Source organism: Callithrix jacchus, chromosome 1, assembly GCF_049354715.1.
Source record: "Callithrix jacchus isolate 240 chromosome 1, calJac240_pri, whole genome shotgun sequence".
NCBI lineage: Eukaryota > Metazoa > Chordata > Mammalia > Primates > Cebidae > Callithrix > Callithrix jacchus.
This window is the reverse complement of record NC_133502.1, coordinates 97,001,211-97,024,973: the sequence shown is the minus strand read 5'-3', so window position 1 is coordinate 97,024,973 and position 23,763 is coordinate 97,001,211. Positions and strand designations below refer to the sequence as shown.

Genomic DNA, 23,763 nt, shown 5'->3' with positions numbered 1-23,763 from the left:
ATGAAGAATCTCTATCAACTAACGGGAAAAATAGCCAGCTAGCATTAAACGACAATATTAAACTCACAAATATCAATATTAATCCTAAATTAAAATGAATTAAATGCCCCAAAGACACAGACAGGCAAATTGAATAAAAAGTCAAAACCCATCAGTAAGCTGTACCCAGATCCATCTTATAAGCAAGGACACACAAAGACTCAAAACAAAGGATTGATGGAAGACCTATCAATCAAATGGAGAGAAAAAAAATCAGGAGTTGCAACTTTTGTCTCTGACAAAATAGACTTTAATAGTAACAAAGACTAAAAGAAACAAAGGACATTATATAACGGTAAAAGGATCAATGCAACAACAGTAGTCAATGATCATAGACATATATGCACCCAATATAGGAACACCCAGATACATAAGTTCTTAATGACTTATAAAGAGACTTGGACTCCCGCACAGTAATAGCGGGAGACTTTGACACCACACTGTTAATATTCCACTGATCAACGAGATAGAAAATTAACAAGAACATCTATGATTTGAACTCAGACCTGGAACAGGTAAACTCAGTGAATATAGAATTCTTCACACCAGGTCCACAGAACATACATTTTTCTCAGTATCACATTACACCTATTTTGAAAGCGACCACATAATTGGAAGTAAATCACTCTTCAGCATTTGCATAGCATTTCACAGTCTTAAATGAAATATTGGTTACCTGTTTGTTATTTTCTTCCCTTATTCCTTCCTGTCTCCACTGTTAAGTACAATTAACGGCATGAAAGAGGTTTTTAATACCTATTTTTAGATTGCATTCCAGCCTGGGCAATAGAACAAGACTCCTATTCTCTCTCCCCCTTTCTTTCTCTTTTTCTTTCCTTCGGAAAAAAAAAAAAAAAAAATCTTAAATTCTGCTAAAAAAATACTCATCAAAATTGATATTCTTCGCATTTTGCTTCTTAAAAACAAATCATTAAAAATATAAAATAGGACCTGAATGAAAACAAACAAAATATTAAATAGGATGTGATTTTTTACAACAGGGCAAAGTTGTGTGGAACCTCTACGCTGGCAAAGGTGGAAACGCAGGTATGCGGGAAAACCCCGAGCATCCGCGAGAACCGGCTGCAGCCGCGCTCTGGCGGCGCGGCGGGAGAACGTGATGCCAAGCTCCGGAGCCACCAGCCAGGAGGCCCCGCGGTAACGTGGACCCCGCGGCGGCCGGAGTGCGCCTGGGGCTGCAGGGGAGGAAGAGGCGGCGGGAGCGGAGAGGCTGGCGGCTCGACTAACCCTCCACGCCTCGTGCAAATCACGCCGCGCAGAACTGGAACTAGTGCGACTTTGGGGGCGCACGCTTTTGACTTTGGATGCCGACGCGCGTGACAGAGCTCACAACGAAAAGAAAGGCCCCGCATCGCCTGAGACTGCAGGGCACAGAATCCTCGCGAGACCCCTCATCGCAGGGCCAGGGGGGCGCGCGCCCGGCCTTGGGGAGCGAGCCGAAGGGCCCCGGCGGCCGCAGGCTGCTCGGTGTGGGAAGGTGCGGAGCCAGCCCCGAGCGCAGCCAGCGAAGGCGGCAGCCCCGGCGCAAGCCGCGGGGAGGGTCCGGGGACCGACGCGAGGTCTCGGGGCGCTGGGCACGGGGCATGGGCCCGGGGCAGAGGGAGGAAGGGAGGGACCGCGGTTTGGGCCGCGCGCCGCCCACTCACCTCTTTCCGCGGCTCCGGCCGCCGCTCGGCTATGCGGGGCGCCGCTATGAGGCCGCCTGGGCCGCTCTCCCTCCGCAGCCGGCCGGCTCCGCGCCGTGCTACCAGCGCCCAGCGCCGCCGCGTCCCCGGCCTCCGCAGCGGCGAGGCCCCGCCCCCGGGAAGCGCCGGCGGCGCGAAGGGAGGAGGCGGCGCCGCGAGCGCGGAAAGGCGAGACCGGGGCCGCGCGGACTCCCGGCTCCGCGGTGCGCGCTTTCGGTTAGCGGCCGCCCCTCGGCGAGAGCAGGAACGCCAGCGTGCGCCCCCTTCCCGCCGTCGGGCGCGGGAGCTGGCGCCTGAGCAGCGGAGCGGAGAAGTGGCGGTGGGGAAAGGGTACCTGAGGGGTAACGCCCGTCCCACGTTCCGCCCCGAGGGAATGTTCCCGAACAGCCCACACCCAGCGCCACACCCCTGGGCACACTCACGTCACCTTCTTTATGAAGTCGTCTGGGTCAAAACTGCCCAGAGGAGGGGGAAGCCAACAGAAAACAGGTTTTAGGGGGTGTGTACTCACAAAATTGTCTTTTTTCTCCTTCGAGGCATTTCCAGTTGACCATCATCTTGCCTCGGTTGTCACTGCTTAGGCCTTAGCGCTTGGCCTGTGACCCTTCCACTACTTCCAACCGAAAAAGTGAAGATTCCTGGAAACCTTCGGGTGTGATCTACTAGCCTGGGCAGCTGCATTTGAAACAGCGCCTCAGGTGACGCTCGGGCGCACTGATGTTTGAGGCGCACTGTGAGGCCGTACCTCCCGGAGAGGATGCCACAAAACTAATGACATACAGGGAAACCATGCTAGATGGTTCTTAACTCTGGTAGCACCTGCCATACGTTCGAGTAATTTGGGGCGCTTTTAGAGCATTTAGGTACCAGGGTCCCACCTCCAGAGTTCAAACTAAACTTGATATTTTTTGTTTGTTTTGAGCTTTCCAGATAATTGTAATACAGTATACAGCCAAGATGGAGAAGTTTTCCTAGAATCACGTCTTCTTAGCTCTGGTGTCTGGGAGAGGAAACTCCTTCCTCTGCATCTCTCCCAAATCCCGACAATAAAAAAACAAACGAGTAAATACATGAACTCCTAAAGGAATGCTCACAGCCGAAATTGGTTTTAACCAGAACAAAGAGTGACCTTGAAAAAGGTGATCAAGATACCTTACTGCCACCTGAGCATGGAGCGTCTTAACTGCAGGAAACGTATCTTTATGAGCCAAAATCTCTTAGCTGAGTTAGGAACTGACAATACATGACCCGTTTAGAGGAATGTTCTCTATATTCCAAAATCATACTTTTGTTACCTGCAAGTGTTAAACTGTTGCAGTCAGACCCAAGCTCTCGGAAGCTGAGGCTGTGTCAGCCCTGGTTTTGCAGACTTGACTTGCATCACTTTGATCATCTAGTGAGCTTAAATAACCATAATAAGACAGGTACAGGAAATTCCCTTTATTGCCCATTTTAGCTTTCTTAGTATAGTTTGCATTCTTAGACTGGTGGACCGTCACTTCTATATCATTTGCCTCTCAGGAGGGTCTTTATTAGTCTTTAATTTATCAGCAAGTAATGAGTGACTCAGAGACTCTTAAACACTTTGTGGAACGGGTCCATATGTCTAGGTGCTAAGGCAGCTTGTTGAATGAGCTATATTTTAATTGAAGTTCTTTATGACAAAGTTGAAAATTTTAAGATGCATTTTTATGTATGTCTACATACATAATTTACCTTTAAAGAACCGAATCAGTTGCTGGCCCTAAAAATTCAGTTGGTTGGGTTTTGATTAAACCATGTGCAAGGGGCTACAGTGGTTGGTGGAAGGAAACATCCATGTTTTTCCTGTTTATCATCCTTCCCCTCATGTCTTAGTCCATTTCGTATTGCTATAACAGAATTTCACAGACTGGATAATTCATAAATAAAAAAAATTTATTTCTCATAGTCCTGAAGGCTGGGACATCTAATATCAAGGCACTGGCATCCTGCAAGGGCCATTCAAACCGTAGCATTCTGCTTCTATGCTCCCCCACCCCAGTTCATATCCTTCTCATATGGAAAATACATTTATTCCATCCCAATAGCCCTAAAGCCTTCTTTTTGGGCGGGGGCAGTGTTTTTACTCTGTCTCTCAGGCTGGAGTGCAGTGGCATAATCATGGCTCACTATAGCCTCAACCTCCTGAGCTTAGGTGATTCTCCCATCTTAGCCTTCTGAGCAACTGGGACTACAGGTGCATGCCACCATGCCCAGCTAATTTTTTTTGTAGAGATGAGGTTTTGACATGTGGCTTAGGCTGGTCTCAAACTCCTGGGCTCAAGCAGTCCACCTGCCTCAGCCTCCCAGAGTGCTGGGATTACAGGTGTGAGACACTGCTCCTGGCAGCCCTGAAGTCTTCACTAATTCCAGGACCAACTGGAAAGTCCAGAGTCTCATCTAAATCAGATATGGGCAAGACACAAGGCACAATTCATCCTAAGACAAATTTCTTCCAGCAATGAGCCTGTGAAATGAAGACAAATTATTTGCTTTCAAAATACAGTGGTGGCACAGGCACAGTATAGGCATTCACATTCCAAAAGGGAAAAGTAGGTAAGAAAAGATGGGTCCCAAGTAAGTCCAAAACCTAACGGGGAAAACAACATTAAATCCCAAAGCCCCAGAATAGTCTTTCTTGACTATGTATCACCTTCTAAACATACTGGGGTGGGGGTTGGGCCTCCAAGGTCTTGGGCTGCCCCATCTGTATGACTTTGCTGAGCGCAGACATGTCACAGCCTCATGGTTTGTAGTCTCATGCCTGAAGCTCTTCCAAGCTGTGTTGCACATTGGTAGCTCTACACTTCAGGGGGCTCTAGGACAGCCCCAGCCCCACAGCTCCATTGGGCATTGTCCTAGTGGTGGTTCCCTGCCATGGCTTTCCTCCCATGGCTCACTAGGCATTGCCCTGGTTGAGACTCTCTGTGGCAGCTCTGCCCCTGTGGCAAGTTTCTGCCTGGGTTCCCAGGCTGTCCAGTACATTCTTTGGAATCTAGGTGGAGGCTGCCATAGCCCCACAGCTCGTGAACTCGGTGCACCTTCAGAATTGATACCAAATGGACACTGCCAAGGCCCACCACTTGCACCCTCTGGAACAGCAGCCCAAGCAACACCTGGGCCCACCTGAGCCACACAGCTGCAGCAGCTGTGGAGGGCTGTGTTGGAATGCGGGAGCAAATACTTGAAGCAGTGCCAAGTAGCAAATGCTGAGGCCCTGTGGCCACCTCTCTGGAAACCTTGCCTTCAAGGTCCTGCTCTGGGCCTGTGATGGAAGGGGCAACATTAAAAAATCTCTGAAGTGCCATTGAGGTCTTTCTTGTCTTGATGAGTAGCACCTGGCTCCCTGCTAAAGGTAATCTCTTTAGCAAGGGGTTCACTGGACCACATCCCTACAAGGATCTTACATCCTCACAAGGCTCTCCCAAATATGCCTTTGCACTCTTGGCCAGGCTGAAAATTTTTTAAATTTTTACTTTCTGCTTCCTTTTTCATTATAAATTCATCTTTTAGGCCAAGCACAGTGGCTCAAGCCTGTAATCCCAGCATTTTGGGAGGCTCAGGTCGGGGGATCATGAGGTCAAGACATCGAGACCATCCTGGCCAACTTGGTGAAACCCCCTCTCTCTAAAAAAAAAAAAAAATTGTCTTTTAATCATTTATCTCTAATTTTACTGTAAGCAGCCAAAAGAACCCACACAGCACCTTGAATGCTTTGCTGCTTAGATATTTCTTCTGCTAGATATCCTAGTTCATTGCTCTTAAATTCTGCCTTCTTTTCTCTAGCTTTCTTTGTTGTAAAAAACAGTGTATAATACATAAAACATACAAAATATGTGTTAATCAACTGTTTATGTTATCAGTAAGGCTATCAGTCAACAGTAGGCTATCAGTAGTTACGTTTTTGGGGAGTCAAAGTCAAATGCAGATTTCCAACTGTGCAGAGATGGGGGTGCCCCTAACCCCTTAAATTATTCAAGGGTAAACTGCATGAAATTAATTGAATTGAACAGACTAAAAAGTCTTTGTTGTAAATATCTTGCTGCATTTGCTTTCCAGCATCCATTATTTTCTTTTTCAGGTGCCAACATCATCATTTTTTTGGAGAACTATTTATCACTGACTTTTCAATCCTAAATATCTGTGGTAAGCTGAACAGTTGACCCCTGCCAAAGATATATCCAGGCTCAAATCCCCAGAACCTTTAAATACTATCTTATATGGCAAAGCATGTAATTAAGTTAAGGATCGAGAAAGGCGGTGCTTATCCTGGATTATCTGGGTAGGCTATAAATAAACCGTTTAAGTATCCTTATAAGAGAAAGGAAATGGGAGTTTTGAAACAGAAAATAGGAGGCAATGTGACTACAGAGGGCCGAGACTGGAGTATGGGGCCACAAGCCAAGGATGTCTCCATACACAGGAAGCTGGAACAGTTTCCGTGCTAGAGTCTTTGGAGGTAACACAGCCTCACCTCCAGAACTATGAGGGAGTAAATTTCTATTGTTTTATGCCATCCAGGGTGGGTAATTTGTTATGGTAGCTGTAAGAAACCGATACAACGTCCAATTCTAGAGGCTATAGTAATTGGTTCAGGGAGAGGCACATGACCCAATTAGTCCAGTAAGACTCCATTATAGGATAATCACTGAAACTACTGAGACAGAAAAGTTCTTTTTTCCCATAAAGGCAGCCCATTTGGGAAAATGTAGTCCTAGAACTGTTTACGGCCACCACATAGAGTCCTGGGCCTTATATGTGGAGAAAGAGACAAATACCCAGTGTTGATAATGTCATTTGAACTTCTGGATCAAGCCATATGTGAAGCTAGATCTATCCCTGGACTTATCAGTTGTGTCAGCTAATTAACTTATTTCTTTTTCTGGGGTGGGGGATATGGAGTCTCACCCTGTCACCCAGGCTGGGGTGCAGTGGTGTGATCTTGGCTCACCGCAACTTCCACCTCCCGGGTTCAAGCGATTCTCTGCCTCAGCCTTCCGAGTATTTGGGATTACAGGTGCGCACCACCATGCCTGGCTAATTTTTTGTATCTTTAGTAAAGACAAGTTTTACCATGTTAGCCAGGCTGCTCTCAAACTCCTGAACTTGTGATCCACCGGCCTCGGCCTCACAAAGTGCTGGGATTGCAGGGGTGAGCCACCGTGCCTGTTGATTTTTCAGTTTACTTAGGCCAGTATGAAATGAGTTTCTGTAACAAGCAGGCAAAAGAATCCTGACTAACAGAGTCCTTTTGTTACCTGATAGGTTTGCCAGTTAAATATAAACTTCAGATAAACAACAAATAATTGTTTTAGTACAGTTATTTCCCAAATGTACTATGGCACAGATACTAAAAAATTACTTGTTGTTTTCTGAAATTCAGATTTAACTGGGTATCCTGTTTGGTTTTTGCCATCGTTTTGTTTTTGCTGTCTAGAAATCCTGTGTTGGAAGGTTTTTTTATTGATTGTTCCAAACCTTTGAAAGCTCAGGTTGTTGTAGTACAAAAGAAAGTAGAAATTCCTGGACTTTGATCCATCCTCATTCTAGAGTAGATGGCTCTTGTAATTTTAAGCATTCAACTGTGTTTAGTCTTCTGTATTGACTGGGATTGTAAAACTGTGATTATACCTTCATGGTGTCATGAACCTGAATGCAATTTGAAATTGAGGGACATCTTCATATGTAAAAGCCTCCCATCACTGAGTAAAGAGGTGCCGTAGTGTATTGAGAGACCTATAACATCTTTTGACTGATGCAGAGCTGCCTTCACCATTTGCTCTTGTTGGTGTGGGGTACACATTAGAGACAGGTCCAAACGCCAAGGACTGCAGAGGAGCCAGCCAAAGGGGCAGGGTGGGACCGTGTGCAATACCTGTCAGTTTCCTTGAGCAGGTGAGAAGAAAAAGGATACACTGAAGGATATCCTGTCTTATGGGGACCAGTTTGAAGATGTGAGTTCTGGTATTTATTATGCTGGTGCAAAAGTAATGGCAAAAGCCACAATTACTTTTTCTAGGTTGGTGTAAAAGTAATTGTGGCTTTTACCATTACTTTTATACCAACCTAATATAAGGTAATACCCTGGTCCAGCGTATATGGGAAAGGTGTGTGTTTTTGCATCATGGGAAAGGTGTGTGTTTTTGCATCAAGATGAAGTTGTTGTATGAAAAATGGTTCTTCTACTTTATTAATGCTTGAGTGCCTTTTGTTCTCTGAATATTCCCTCACCTCCTTCAAAAGGCTTCTGAGATAGGTTAGCTTTTTGACCTTGAGGCTTATAACTGTGGAATGAGAGATTTATGGTTTATTTTAACTATGCAGCAATATTAAGAATACTTGTAAACTTACAAACTTAAGAAGTTGCCTAGCTCAATGATACTTCAACTATATCTTATTTTTCAATAATGTTTGACAAAGAAGAATACTTACTTAAAATAGTTTGGGGCTGATGTGGTGTGGTGGCTCACACCTGTAATCCTAGAACTTTGGGAGGCTGAGGTGGGTGGATTACTTGAACTCAGGAGTTTAAGACCAGCCTGGGCAACATGGGGAAAACCCATCTCTACAAAAAATACAAAAAATTAGCTGAGTGTGGTGGCACACGCCTGTAGTCCCAGCTACTTGGGGGGCTGAGGCAGAAGTCTCACTTGAGCCCTGGAGGAGGTTGAGGCTGCAGTGAGCCAAGATTGCACCACTGTACTTCAGCCAGGGCGACAAAGTGAGACCCTGTCTCAAAAAATTTCTTTAAAAGTTTGAAATATCAACATCGATTTTATTTCAGTGGTTTCTGTCCTTTGTTTTGATGTGTATTCTTTTTCACACAAGTATGTACTTATGGGCTGTGGAATAGAGCACTTACACCCAATTCTTCTCATCCTACCTTGATGTGTGTGCCCAGAGACCTCTCGTCTTATGAAACTGCACGCAGAGAGATATTCTCATAACGTGAGTTAAGAATCAAGGCACCGGCCAAGCAGGTTGGCTCATACCTATAATCCCAGTACTTTGGGAGGCCAAGGCAGGTGGATCACTAGAGGTCAAGAGTTCGAGACAAGCCTGGCCAACGTGGAAAAACCCTGTCTCTACTAAAAATACAAAAAAAAAAAAAAAAATTAGCTGGGTGTTGTGGTACGCGCCTGTAATCCCAGCTACTTGGGAGGCTGACAGGGCAAAAGAATCACTCGAACTCAGAAAGCAGAGAATCACTCACACTGTACTCCAGTCTGGGTGACAGAGTGAGACTCCATCTCAAAAAAAAAAAAAACAAGGCATCCACCAAGGGTGACATGGTGAGGTCATATCTATGTGGGTTTTGAAATGAGTCATGCCCAGTATTAGTCATCAGAAAGAAAGAACATCGAAGGTAGGTGGGAGAGAGGACCTGTCCTGTTTTCTTGGTCTAGGGAGGTGGTTGTGTCATTATATTAGGTGTTAAAAGCAAAGCACAGAAAGACAAATATCGTATGTTCTCACTTAAATGTGAGGGCTAAAAAAAAAGTGCATCTCATGAAGATAGAGAGTAGACTGCTGATTACCAAAGGCTGGGAAGGACAGAGGGAAGGATAAAGACAGGCTGACTAATACCGTTCAAATATACAGTTTGATAGAAGAACTAAGAACTAGTGTTTGATAGACCAGTAGGGTAACTATAGTTTACAACAGTTTATTGTATATTTCAAATAGCTAGAAAAGAATAATTTGAATGTGTTCCTAGCACAAAGAAAAGACACATATTTAATTAAGGTAATAGATTTTCCAATCACACTGATTTGATCTTTACAAATATCTGAATGTATTAAATTTTCACATGTACCCTGAAAACTGTACATTTATTATGTGTCAAAAAAATTTAAAAACAGACAAGCATTGAACACACACACACAGCAGTAGTTCCCAGCTGAGGGTGATATTGTATACCTATGGAGCACTGGAAATGTGTGGACACTTTTGTTTTTTTAACAATTATTTGAGGGCGTGAGGGTGAGGGAAGGTCTGCTATTAGCCTTTCTTTTTTTTAAGGCAGAGTCTTGCTCTGTTGCCCAGACTGGAGTGCAGTGGTGCGATCTCAGCTCACTACAACCTCCACCTCCTAGGTTCAAGCAATTCTGCTTCAGCCTCCTGACTAGCTGAGACTACAGGCACGCACGGCTAATTTTAAAATATATATTTTCATATTGGCTGAGCGCGATGGCTCACACCTGTAATCCTAGCATTTTGGGAGGCCGAAGCGGGTGGATCACCTGGGGTCTGGAGTTCAAGACCAGCCTGGCCAACATAGTGAAAACCCATCTCTACTAAACATACAAAAAATTAGGTGGAAGTGGTGGCACATGCCTGTAATTCCAGCTACTCGGGAGGCAGAGACAGGATAATTGATTGAACCCGGGGTGCGGAGACTGCAGTGAGCTGAGATTATGCCACTGCACTCCAGCCTGGGCAACAGAGTGAGACTCCGTCTCAAAAAAGAAATTATGTTTATTTTTATTTATTTATTTTTGAGATAGAGTCTCACTCTGTTGCCCAGGCTGCAGTGCAATGGCATGACCTTGGCTCACCTCAATCTCCGCCTCCCAGGTTCAAGCAATTCCCCTGCCTCGGCCTCTTGAGTAGCTGGGATTACAGGCACCTGCCACCACACTTAGCAGTTTGTTTTTTTTTGTTTTTTTTTGTTTTTTTAGTAGAGATGCAGTTTCACCATGCTGGCCAGGCTGGTCTCAAACTCCTGACCTCAGGTGATCCACCTGCCCCAGCCTCCCAAAGTGCTGGAATTACAGGTGTGAGCCACCACACCCGGCCCCTAATATCTTAGTAAAGCTGAAGTTTCAATGGTCCAGACTTAACTAAGGAGGGCAAGGGGAAAGCGGAGCCTTGCTTTGACCCCAAAACTCTTGGATATTCCTTCCATTGAGACTGGAGTCTGTGTCTCCTTCCATGAATCTGGTGGGGGCTTCTAACTACAGACAGACTACAAAAGATCTGAGGCTGAGGCTGGGTCATAAAAGGTAGCAGAGCTTCCTCCTGGCTGTCTCTTAGGTGGTTCCCTGTTGCTGTGAGGAGCTACCACACTGTGACAGAGCTCAGGCCACATGCAGAGGCCACCTGTGGGTGTCTGTCCACCAGCCCGAACTGTGGCCTCAGCCAACAGCTAGCATCACCTGCCAGACACAGAGATCCATCAGCTCTGGAGTCACCACCCCCTGCCACTGAGTTTTCCATCTGTTTGCAACTGCAGGAGATATCCTGAGCCAGAAGGGCCCGCTGCACTAGTCAGCATCCAGAACCAGAGGGAGAGTAAGAAAATGATTGTTGTCTGAAGCCACTCGATTTTGTGATGGTTTGTTATGCAGCAATGGATAACCAGAGCAGGCAGCAGGGTATTGATACTTTGGTAATGAGCACATTCCTAAGGCCAGTGAGTGGAAGTCAGTCAGAAGGAAAGATGTCAGGGACACAGTGAATCAGGGACCAAGGGGAAGGATGGAGATCGATGGGGGGAAGGGGGAGGTTGCGTGGAAAGGGATGCAGCTCTTTTCTTTGCCAAGGGCATCTTCCCACACCCACCGTGTTTTTCACACAATGAGAACAAAAAAGAAATCACACAAGGAGAACAAAAAAAGAAGCCACACAATGAGAACAAAAGAAGCCACGCAATGAGAACAAAACAAACCACACAATGAGAACAAAAAAAATGTGAGGAAGCAGGGAGCCAAAGCAAAGGAAAAAAAAAGCTATGTTCAATGTGTCAAGGTTTTATGACTGGAAATAGAGAAAGGCAAGCATCCAAAGGTCTAAATTATATGCACCCCTGTCTTCCATTTTCATTTTAGGCAAAATCGTAAAAAAGGAAACTCCAGTCTTTACATTTGGGCGCCTCTACTTCTGTTTTCCCTGTCTACCACCTCAGGCTTCTGGAGACTGAGTTTCCGCCTTTGGAGGTCTAACCACCACAACCACCAACCACCACTGCCACGGCCAAAGGTTTGTTTGCTAATGATTATGCAACTGCAGCATTGATCCTGCAAGCCTGAAGATGCAAAGCCCTGACTTCAGTTATTTAGGTACCCAGAACCCGGGTGTTTACAATGGCACAGGATGAGAGACTGACTTGCATGTATACGGAGAATACTACTGCTTTCTTTTATCGAATAGAGCTCATATTCCCCTTGAGTTCCTATGCAGAAATGATGTGGAGTTGGGAAGAGGACGGTAAACCAGCCTGTCATGCTGATTTCAGTCTCTTTGGGGCAGATGTTCAGTTTTTCTGATTTCTTCCTTTTCCTCTGCTCTTTCTAGGAGAGTCTAGTGGGAACTAAAGTGATTCCATATTGGAGGGAAAAATTTAACCTTGGATTCACCAGGCTGCTGGAAGGATTCGTTCCTTCCTACCATGCTGTTGCTTCCTTCCTCTAAAGTATCTTTGACATCAGTCTTGAAGAGAGTTTTACCCTCCCATGTCACAGAATCCTAATGCTGCCACCCGAGGTATCAACTCCCTCAAAACCTTCTTTTAAAATTTTTTAAATTATTATCTAATATGCTTTTTTATTGCCAGCATTTTTTTTTTTGCCTCCTGCCTACCTTCCCAACCACGCAATGTAATAATCTAAAACAGATGTCCTCAAGCTTTTAGTCTCAAGACCAACATTTTAAAGTAAACAAACAAATTATCAGTGAACCCAAAGAGTTTTTGATCATGTGAATCTACTAACTTTAGAAATTAAAACTGAGGCCGAGCACAGTGGCTCATGCCTATAATCCTAGCACTTTAGGAGGCCGAGGCAGGTGGATCACCTAAAGTCAGGAGTTCAAGACTAGCCATGCCAACATGGTGAAACGCCATCTCTACTAAAAATTCAAAAATTAGCTGGGCAAGGTGGCACACACCTGTAATCCCAGCTGCTTAGGGGGCTGGGGCAGGAGAATTGCTTGAACCCAGGAAGCAGAGGTTGCAGTGAGCCAAGACTGTACTACTGCACTCCAGCCTAGGCGACAGAGCAAAACTCTGCCTCAAAAAAAGAAAAAAGACAGAAATTAAAACTGAGAAAAATTGTAAATGTTGATTAATTTATTTAAAAGCATACATCAATTACATGTTAACATAAATGATGTAACGCAACCCACAGTGTGTGCAGGGATCATCTAGCCATCTTTGCATGACCCTGTGGGAAATGGGGCTCAGAGAACCACCGCAAATGCTGATATTCTGGATGCTGCTGTTGCTGTAGCAAACGGTCTTTTATGTCTGACCCAGGAGTCCTGTGTCTTCTATCAGCATCCCTGAAACTGTTGCATGCCAATTTTTTACCCTTCCTAGTAGGGTAAAATCTCAGACCCGTCACAGTTTTTGGTATAATGCCTAACTGAAATCTAACATTTCCTTCCATTTTAACATAGACAGCTGGCCTTTTCCACAGTATTTGCGACTTTGCAACCAATAGAAAACACAGACATTTTCATAGCACTTTGGATTGGTGGCACATGTTTCAAAATAATACGTATGCAGATCAACAATTTGAAATAAGAAAACTTGATCTTATTAAGCACACATATTACTATATCACGCATTTGTTTTTTAATATAGTGACACTTTGGGCTGGGCGCGGTGGCTCACACCTATAATCCCAGCACTTTGGGAGGCTGAAGCGGGTGGATCACTAGGTCAAGAGATCGAGACCATCCTGGTCAACATGGTTGAAACCCCATCTCTACTAAAAATACATAAAAATTAGCTGGGCATGGTGGCGCGTGCCTGTAATCCCAGCTACTCAGGAGGCTGAGGCAGGAGAATTGCCTGAACCCAGGAGGCGGAGGTTATGGTGAGCTGAGATCGCATCATTGCACTCCAGCCTGGGTAACAAGAGTGAAACTCCGTCTCAAAACATATATATATAGAGAGAGTGACACTTTGTCTTTTAATATGACTGGTTTCCTTTTTATTTTTACGCATTTAAAATGAAGGGACTGGCTGTGTGCAGTGGCTCAAGCCTGTAATCCCAGCATTTTGGGAAGCTGAGGTGGGCAGATCACCTGAGGTCAAGAGTTCGAGATCAGCCTGACCAACATGAAGAAACCCTGTGTCTCCTAAAAATACAAAATTAGCCAGGCATAGTGGCTCATACCTGTAATCACAGCTACTTGGGAGGCTGAGGCAGGAGAATTGCTTGAACCTGGAGGGTGCGGTGAGCCAAGATCGCACCATTGCACTCCAGTCTGGGCAAAAAGAGTGAAAGTCTGTCTCAAAAATAAATAAATTAATTAAATAAATAAAATTAAACGAAGGGACCTATAGACTCCACCAGCCTGCACAAAGTAGCTTCAAATAATCCCCTTAACTAGGCAGTCTGTGTGCACTGCATAAGCATATGGACAGCACTGGGGATGAGCAGAAAGAAAAACAGGTTTAATTACTGGTCTTTGAATTTTAAAAGCCCCAGGGCCAAGGGCATGAGGGGGAAATGGAGGGATTCACGTAGTTAGAAAAAGACTTTGAAGGAATGCCTTGAAAGAAGTCTATTCAAGATCAGCCAGTGGAGAAAGCAAGACCACTCCTACCCCCCTACAAAAAATTAGCTGGCAGCTTGGTAGTCTTAGCTGCTCAGGAGGCTGGGGTAGGAGGGTCTCTTAAGCCTGGAGTTGGAGGCTGCAGTGACTCTAAAAAGGATTTCCTGGGTTGAGAAGAAGACTGGACACAGGCCTTTTCAAGGCCTGTTCAGGGCCTGCTGCCCACTTGGTCACCATCTGAGTGAGCCCTGTGCTTGCCTAAGCCACAGAACCTCCGTTCTCCTTCTTGGTATGGGTCACTTCCCTCCACAGCCAGAAGACCCCATGCACTGTGAGGGAGGACCGTGCCAGTATCAGCCACCAAATTGTGTTTGGTCCCAAACAGCTCACCTATCCCCCCTTTCCATAGCCCCGGTTGTGAGTGTCCTGAGGTGCAGGGTAGGTCTAAGCCCTCAGAGGGGTGGTGATCGCTGAATAGAGGGTCCTCCTGACCTGTATAGTGAGTCACTATTTTGTGTGGAATTAGACAGAACCATCTCTAGATTTTCCTCTGCAGTGAAAGAGAAAAACTCACTCCTGTCACACACAGGAGAGAGAGGTCTGGAGGCAAGTAGTATTGCTCAAGGGTTATCATTCCCTATTTTTAATGTCTATGAGCTCAGGAAAGGTTGCTCCTTTAGCGGCCTGAGGTGGCTACCATCTGAATCATGGTGTGTGGGGGCTGCGCTGCCAGCCACTTGGTGCTGCAGATTTCAGCAGCGTGCTCCCGTTGCTATGGTAATGAGCTGGGAAGCTTTTCAGGTTGGCCAGGAAGAGCAGCCTTCTTACAAGAAAGAATCCATCAGGGCTGCAGTTTGAAATTTGGAAAGAGTCAAAGAAGAAGGACATGGAGTTTGAATCAATGATGGAAAGAATACAAGAGTGGAGCCAGCTTAACCCGTGGAGGAGCTGCGGGGAGCAGAGGGGACAGCTTTGGGAGGCTGGGCCTGGTGGATCCTACCCTCACTGCCTTCCTGAAGAATATCTGATGTTGCATCATTTTTGTTTTATGTCTTTGAGTGTTTATGTAGTCTTCTCCCTAATATAGATGTGCGTATTTGTTGTTGTTGTTGTTAAGACAGAGTTTCACTCTTGTTGCCCAGTCTGGAGTGCAGTGGTTCGATCTCAGCTCACCGCAACCTCTGCTTCCCAGGTTCAAGTGATTCTCCTGCCTCAGCCTCCCAAGTAGCTGGGATTAAAGGCATGTGCCACCACACCCAGCTAATTATGTATCTTTAGTAGAGACAGGGTTTCTCCATGTTGGTCAGGCTGGTCTTGAACCCCAACCTCAGGTGATCTGCCCACCTTAGCCTCCCAAAGTGCTGGGATTACAGGGCTGAGCCACTGGGCCTGGCTATATGTGTGGTTTTTTTTTTTTTTTTTTTTTTTGAGATGGAGTTTCACTGTTGTTACCCAGATTGGAGTGCAATGGCATGATCTTGGCTGACTGCAACCTCTACCTCCTGGGTTCAAGCAATTCTCCCGCCTCAGCCTCCCAAGTAGCTGGGACTACAGGCGCGCACCACCATGCCCAGCTAATTTTTGTATATTTTTAGTAGAGACAGTGTTTCACCTTGTTGACCAAGATGGTCTTGATCTCTTGACCTCGTGATCCACCCGCCTCAGCCTCCCAAAGTGCTAGGATTATAGGCGTGAGCCACCGCGCCTGGCCTATGTGTGTATTTTTAAGCAAACCTTTAGAGATAGAAAAAAATATCAAGATACTAATACTTTGGGATTTTTTTGAGATGGAGTATCCCTCTGTTGCCCAGGCTAGAGTGCAGTGGTGCAACCTCCGCTCACTGCAGCCTCTGCCTCCTCTGTCCAAGCAATTTTCCTGCCTCAGCCTCCCGAGTAGCTGGGATCACAGGTGCATGCCACCACACCCAGCAAATTTTTGTATTTTTAGTAGAGACAAGGTTTCTCCATGTTGACAGGCTGGTCTTGAACTGCTGGCCTCAACTGATCCACCTGCCTTGGCCTCCCAAAGTGCTGGGATTACAGGTGTGAGCCACAAGGTACTAATACGAGTAATAATTTTTTTAAAAATTAAAGATCCTTTTTTACTCCACCAAAGTAGAGCACTGTTCATATATGGACAGCACGGCTGGCAGGGGGCCAACGGAGTTACGTGGGGTAAAGAAAGAAGACTGGGAGGGGTGAGGGGAGGTGGGAATGGGCTGCTGAAGATGGACTTGCTGCCAGGCAGAGTCCCAAGACCCTTTTTGCCCCTTTGAGGCCATTCTCAGATGAGAAAACTTAAAAGGCAAGACCTTCTGTGATTGAGACCTCCTGAAGGACAGCTCCCGAAATGAGCATTTCCAGGGCTCCGGGTTAATATGATCCATTTCTCCTGCAGGTTAGGAACAGCCTGTTTTCCTTCAAGCCTTTCTTCATGCTTGAAGACATCAATACAGACCAAATTAGATATTTCTCCTGAAGATTCCTATCCACCAAGACCTCCAGTTATGAAATCAGGCCCTAGCTAAATGAGGCGACTGTAATTCCAAAAGGCCATTGTAGCAGTGAAACAGCAAAAGAACTAACAGAACTCACTCCATTTTTGTTTAAGGGCCTTTTTTACCCCTGATTCTTGCACATAGGCCAGGATAATTTTAGAGCACTGAGATAATATGTAAACATAGCAATCGCATTAATTTTAAAAACTAACTCTGGGATTAAAGGAGAAATATGTAAACAACTAACTATGTTTTGTTAAAGGTTTATAGGAGCATCGTGACCTGACCAAGGAAAAAGAAGTTCCCAAGTGCCTCCTCAGACCCTCGCTGGCACCCAGATGTCTGCAGTGGCCTGCTGGTCACCTCTTGATCCCAAACCCCTCCTCTTCCACCTCCTCTCCACATAAAAAGTGCCTAAACTTTGTACTGACTTAAGATGGCACTCAAGGATGCTAGTTCACTTTGCTCTCCATTTGCTGGCTCTCTGAATAAACCTACTTTTCCTCCCAGCAACTTTTCTCTCTTGAGTTTTGCCTTTTGAGTGTTGAATAGTTGAAACTGGGATTGGATATACCATCACTGCACAGAGGTGTTAGGATGGTTGGTGACGACCACACCTGGTACCTGGATCTTCTGTCTTCCTGAATCCTGCTCCCACAGCTTCCTAGGCTTCCTCTGGGATAATCTGGCCTCACATTTCTCATTCTCTAATTTGACCATATCCACAATGAGAAACCTCTGGAAGCCTAGGAGTAATCAGAAATAGATAAATGTGGCTGGGCACGGTAGCTGACGCCTGTAATTCCAGCGCTTTGGGAGGCCAAGGCAGCTGGATCACCTGAGAACAGGAGATTGAGATCAGCCTGGCCAACATGACGATACCCTGTATTTACCAAAAATACAAAAATTAGCTGGGAATGGTGGTGGGCGCCTGTAATCTCAGCTACTTGGGAGGCTGAGGCAGGAGACTCACTTGAACCTCTGGGAGGCAGAGGTTGCAGTGACCCGAGATTGTGCCACTGCACTCCAGCCTGGGCGACAGAGCAAGGCTCTGTCTCAAAAAAAAAAAAAGAAAAAGAAAGTCTCACTCAGATGAAAGGCACACTCAGATCAAAGGAAACTTGTGTGCTATCTCTAGCAATTAGTCATCCCTGAGAGGGTTAGACTCTACCTAGCCAGTGAGGCCCCAAATGCCAGACCATCAAAAATACAGAAAATAAGGCCAGACACAGTGGCTCATGCCTGTAATCCCAAAATTTTGGGAGGCCAAGGCAGGAGGAATGCTTGAACTCAGGAGTTCAAGAGCAGCTTGGGCAAAATGGCAAAACCCCATCTCTACAAAAAAATACAAAAACACTCCTGTAGGCCCAGCTACTCAGGAGGCTGAGGTGGGAAGATTGCTTGAGCCCAAGGAGGTTGAGGCTATAGTGAGCTGTGATCATGACACTGGACTGCAGCCTGACTGACAGAGTGACCCTTTCTTTTCTTTTTTTTTTTCTCAAAAAAGAAAAGAAAGCAGAAAATGAGGAGATGGTTAATAAACACACCAGCAGTCACTGTGGGCTCTGTGTTGTCCTGTGTTCTCCCTAAGCACATGCTGTTGAAATCTCCCAGCTCATTTCCTTTGCAAATTACAATAGCGCCTGTACCTCTTGTAGATATTGAGCTAAAATTAGGCTTGTTCTCATCCAATTTAAGAATAACATGTCTTCAGTGGGAAATTTGAAACAATGCTCTGGAAACCAAAAATTTCTACTTATTGAAATTTGAATCATATAATGCGAAATCTAGCCTGGGAACTGAAGCTTGCTTTGTGACTTGTTCTATTTGTTTAACATATTCATTTTTTTTTGTTTTCAATGCAATGTTGCATTTTTTAAAATGACAGATCATGTGCTTAGAATTAAAAGGTCACTGAATCATGCTTCATCTTTTTTTTTTTTTTTTTTTGAGATAGAGTCCTCCCAAAGTGCTGGGATTATAGGACTGAGCCACCATACCTGGCCACAGTGTGCCTTTCTGTCACCCAGGCTCAAGTGTAGTGGTGTGATCTCGGCTCACTGCAAACTCTGCCTCCCAGGTTCAAGCGATTCTCTTACCTCAGCCTCCCAAATAGCTGGAATTATAGGTGTGCACCACCACGCCCGGCTAATTTTTTGTATTTTTAGTAGAGACGGGGTTTTACCATGTTGGCCAGGCTGGTCTTGAACTCCTGACCTCAGTTGATCTGCCAACCTCGTCCTCCCAAAGTGCTGGGATTACAGGCATGAGCCACCATGCCTGGCCCATGCTTCATCTTTTAATAAGTTATTTATTTATTTACTTATTTGTTTATTTTTGAGATGCAGTTTCACTTTGTTGCCCAGGCTGGAGGGCAGAGGCACAATCCCAGCTCACTACAACTGCCACCTCCCAGGTTCAAGCGATTCTTCTGCCTCAGCCTCCCAATTAGCTGGGACTAGAGATACATGCCCTCCACCTCCCAGGTTCAAGCAATTCTTCTGCCTTAGCCTCGAGATTAGCTGGGACTACAGGTGCATGCCACCACACCCAGAAAATTTTTGTATTTTTTTTTTTTAGCAGAGAGAGGGTTTCACCATATTGGCCAGGCTGGTCTTGAGCTCCTGACTTTGTGATCTGCCTGCCTCTGCCTCCCAAAATTGCTGGGATTACAGGCGTGAGTCACCATACTCGGCCAATAAATCATTTATTAATATGCACTTCCATTAGTTTGCTAGAGCTGCCATAACAAAGTACTACGGTCTGGGTGGCTTAAATACCCAGAAATTTATTTCCCAGAGTTCTGGAGGCTGGAAGTCTACGATCAAGGTGTCAGCAGGGTTGGTTTCTCCTGAGGCGTCTCCTTGGCTTGTGGATGGCTGCCTTCTCCCTGTGTGTCCACATGCTTTCCCTCTGTGCATGTCTGTGTTCAAATTTCCCTGTCTTATAAGATCATTTTTGGTAAGAGCCCATTCATATGACTTCATTTCACCTTAACTACCTCATTAAAATCCTCACCTCCAAATACAGACACATTCTCAGGTTTGAGGGGCTAAGGACTTCAACATATAAATTTTGAAGTGACACAAGTCAGCCCATAGTATAATATTTATATAAAATATAGGGTGTTGGGCTGAGTGTGGTGGCTCATGCCTGTAATCCTAGTACTTTGGGAGGCCAAGGAGAGTGGATCACCTGAGGTCAGGAGTTTGAGATCAGCCTTGCCAACATGGCGAAACCCCATCTCTACTAAAAACATAAAAAATTAGCCAGTTGTGATGGCAGACTCCTATAATCCCAGCTACTTGGGAGCCTGAGTCAGGAGAATCACTTGAACCCAAGAGGCGGAGGTTGCAGTGAGCTAAGATCGCGCCACTGCACTCCAGGGTGGGTAACGAGCGAAACTCTGTCTCCCCCGCCGCCAAAAAAAATATACATATATACACCCACATAGGGTGTTTTGTTATTTGCAAGCACCTTTCTAAAAGTGGTTATGACAGCACAGAATTAAATAGACATAATTTCTTCACTACATGAGTTACTATCTCTGTTCCTAATTTAAAAAAAGCAGTTTCCAAGCAAACACAGACTTTTTTTTTTTTTTAGGAAGGGAGGAAAGGAGGAAGGGAGGGAAAGAAGGGAAGGAAGGAAATCAAGCAATGAGAGAGACATTGCCAACCTGGATCTAGAGGTCTATAAGTTGATTTCTTTTTTTTTTTTTGAGAGAAGGAAAGAAAAAAGAAAGGAGTGAAGGAGAGGAAGAAAGAGGAAGAAAAAGAGGGAGAGAGAACGGAAATGCTTTATTCTAAAAAAAAAAATGGGTATTAATAATGGCCAACCAATGTTTCATTTAAACCTATGAGTAGGTGTGATGTGGTATTGACAAGAATGTATATTTAGTGTATTTGAAGTGGAGAGCTCTATAAATATTTATTAAGCTTACTTGTTCCGCATCTGAGTTCGAGTCCTGGATATCCTTATTAATTTTCTGTCTCATTGAGTCTAAGTCTCTATGAATCTGGGTGTTAGGATCGTTAGCTCTTGTTGTTGCATTGATCCTTTTACCACTATATCTTTGTTGCTTTAAAATCTATTTTACCAGATACAAGAATTGCAACTCCTGCTTTTTATTTATTTATTTTTGCTCTCCATTGGTTGGTAAATCTTTCTCCATCCCTTTGTTTGAGTCTTTGTGTATCCTTGCATGTGAAATGGGTCTGGATGTAACATGCTGTTGGGTTTTGGCTGTATCTTTTGATTGGGAGATTTAGTCAACTTAAATTTGGGATTACTGCCATTTGATGTTAACTGGCCGTTTTATCCATTCGTTGATGTAAATTCTTCTTTATGTTGATGCTCTTTACTTTTTGGTATATTTTTAGAAAGGCTAATACTGGTTGTTCCTTTCTATGTGTAATGCTTCTTTCAGAAGCTCTTGTAAAGCAGGCCTGGTGGTAATAAAATCTCTGAGTACTTGCTTGTTCATAAAAGATTTTATTTTTCCTTCAGTTGTGAAGCTTAGTTTGGCTGGATATGAAATTCTGGGCTGAAAGTTCTGTTCTTTAAGGATGTTGAATATTGGCCCCCACTTTCTTGTGGCTTGTAGGGTTTCTGCTGAGAGATCTGCTGTAAGTCTGATGGGCTTCCCTTTGTGGGTAACCTGACCTTTCTCTCTGGCTGCCCTTAGTATTTTCTCCTTCGTTTCAACCCTGGTGAATCTAACGATTATGTGCCTTGGGGTTGCTCTTCTTGAGGAATATCTTTGTGGTGTTCTCTGTATTACCTGGGGTTGAATATTGTCCTGCTTTGCTAGTTTAGGAAAATTTTCCTGAATAATATCCTGAAGGGTATTTTCCAGCTTGGATTCATTCTCTCTGTAGCATTCAGGTACACCTATCAAACGTAAATTTGGTCTTTTCACATAGTCCCACATTTCTTGGAGACTTTGCTCATTCCTTTTTATCCTTTTTTCTCTAATCTTGTCTTCTTGTTTTATTTCATTAAGTTGGACTTCGACCTCTGATATCCTTTCTTCTGCTTGAACAATTTGAGTGTTTAAACCTGTGCATACTTCTCGGAGTTCCTGCATTGTATTCTTCAGTTCCATTAATTCACTTATATTCCTCTTTAAGTTGTCTATTCTCATTGGGATTTCACCAAACCTTTTTTCAAAGTTCTTAGTTTCTTTACATTGGGCTACAACATGTTCTTTTAACTCACAGAAGTTTCTTATTATCCATCTCCTGAAGCCTAATTCTGTTATTGGAACGCACTTGTTCTCCATCAAGTCTTATTCCCTTGTTGATGAGGAACTGTGATCCTCTTTAGAGGGAGAGGCGTTCTGATTTTGAGTATTCTCAGCCTTTTTACACTGGTTTCTTCCCATCATTGTAAATTTATCCACCTGTCGTCTTTGTAATTACCAACTTTCAAATTAGGTCTCTGAGTGGACATCCAAGTTGTTAATTCCCAGGGTCGAAATATGAGCAACCCACTGCACCAGCCAAAACAGCGGCGTTAAGACTGATGGTGCTTTTCTGCCTGGGAAACTCCAGTCTGGCTTCCTTCTTGAGTCCGTAATAGGCGACTCTGCCTTCCCAGAGCTCCAAACGTCGGTCAGAAGGAGAACCAGTCCCGTTTACTCTGCACCAAGAGCTGCCACGCCAAGGTGCCAGCGATACCACTGCACCGGCCACAAGAGTTGCGCTGGCGACCCGTTTGGCTCCTCCAAACCTCGGTCAGAAGGGGAACCAGTCCCGTTTACTCTGCACCGAGAGCTGCCGCGCCGAGGTGCTGGTGAAACCGCTGCGCCGGCCACAAGAGTTGCGCTGGCGACCCATGGAGCTCCTCCACTGGGAATCTTCTGCTCCATGAGTGACCAAAATTTGTCTGAAAGTGTGACGTCCTCTCTTTCTCTGAGGTTTCACTGGGAGCTGCAATCCCGAGATGTTAGCGATCGGCCATCTTGGATTGTTCAAACACAGACTTTGAAGTCTAATAAATACTAATACAATCACCTGTGACAATAGCCAAGGATTTCTAGTGATTACTATGCATTATACATTGGGTTAAATTCTTATTTAATACCCGTCACAACAACTCTAATATATAGACACAATTATTATTCTTGTTCTATGAATGAGTAAAGGCTTGGAAGTTAAGTTACTTGCTCCAAATCACAAGAAGCGGTAGAGGTGGTGTTGAAAAACAGGCGTCAGGCTCCAGAACCCAGACTAGTGACTGTTACACTACACCGGACCTTGCTCATATTCTGATGGGGCTAGAAATTTATGAACGCCATCAGGAGCCTTTTGTGCTGAGGCCTCCTGGTGGCTAGAAAACAGGGATTCAGGCTATGCTTTTTAATGCAAATTCAGTAGCATGGTATTGAGACAGTGCTCCACAGGGTTAAAGAAACTGGTAACCTACAGAAATCTTAAGCTTGTCTTGCAGGAGGGCAGATAAAGAAACAGTTTGCTACAATCCTTTCTGCCTACAAAACTAACTGAAGCAGTCTGGAACCAGTATGGCTGACTGGAGTCTACACAGCATAGATTTGGAGGCCAGATGAGTGACTGTGTGTGTGTGTGTGTGTGTGTGTGTGTGTGAGACAGGGTGTGTGTGTGTGTGTGTGTGAGACAGGGTGCGTGTGTGTGTGTGTGTGTGTGACAGAGTCTCACTGTGTTGCCCAGGCTGGAGTGCAGTGGGGTGATTTTTGCTCACTGCAACCTCTGCCTCCCAGGTTCAAGTGATTCTTTTGCCTCAGCCTCCCTTGTAGCTGTGATTATAGTCATGTGTCATCACGACTGACTAATTTTTGTAATTTTTTTTTGGTAGAGACAGGGTTTCACTATGTTGGCCAGACTGGTCTCGAACTCCTGACCTCAAGTGATCTTCCCACCTCGGCCTCCCAAAGTGCTGAAATTATAGGACTGAGCCACCGCACCTGGCCAATGAGTGAGTGACCTTTTGATGTCACAACCAGTTCCCCCCAA

At 45.0% G+C, this 23,763-nt stretch overlaps 3 protein-coding genes across 17 annotated transcripts in view; 1 reads left to right on the top strand and 2 right to left on the bottom strand.

Moving 5' to 3' along the window:
- GOLM1 (golgi membrane protein 1) overlaps window positions 1–2,436 on the bottom strand; it is a 75,720-nt gene extending 73,284 nt beyond the window's left edge. For 5 of the 7 annotated variants that reach the window (XM_035303402.3, XM_035303411.3, XM_078367330.1 and 2 more), the window contains exon 1: window positions 1,707–1,862. The gene's annotated coding sequence lies outside the window, so the exon portion shown is untranslated. Of the gene's footprint in view, window positions 1–1,706; window positions 1,863–2,256 lie in introns of those variants that run through there. The other 2 variants (XM_054255174.2, XM_054255177.2) reach the window with 1 other exon arrangement.
- Window positions 1,350–17,281, top strand: LOC144581829 (uncharacterized). 9 transcript variants are annotated; one of them, XR_013533150.1, is made up of 7 exons: window positions 1,350–2,075; window positions 2,282–2,443; window positions 2,676–2,884; window positions 5,848–5,912; window positions 11,597–11,747; window positions 12,063–12,251; window positions 17,031–17,281. XR_013533150.1 is itself a non-coding variant. In XM_078367406.1 (2 exons), exon 1 carries the CDS (start codon window positions 1,365–1,367, stop codon window positions 2,040–2,042), a length of 678 nt encoding a protein of 225 aa, XP_078223532.1. In that variant the 5' UTR covers window positions 1,350–1,364; the 3' UTR covers window positions 2,043–2,086; window positions 2,292–2,423. The 9 variants fall into 9 exon arrangements, 2 of the variants coding, with proteins under 2 accessions (XP_078223532.1, XP_078223527.1); XR_013533153.1 differs by having other exon boundaries at window positions 2,668–3,169; XR_013533155.1 differs by having other exon boundaries at window positions 2,292–2,443; window positions 17,031–17,170.
- A 4,452-nt stretch (window positions 17,282–21,733) lies between these two features.
- The window catches only part of C1H9orf153 (chromosome 1 C9orf153 homolog), an 80,727-nt gene continuing 78,697 nt past the window's right edge, over window positions 21,734–23,763 (bottom strand). Inside the window, exon 5 of the transcript XR_013533138.1 lies at window positions 21,734–22,785. The gene's annotated coding sequence lies outside the window, so the exon portion shown is untranslated. The remainder of the gene's footprint in view (window positions 22,786–23,763) is intronic.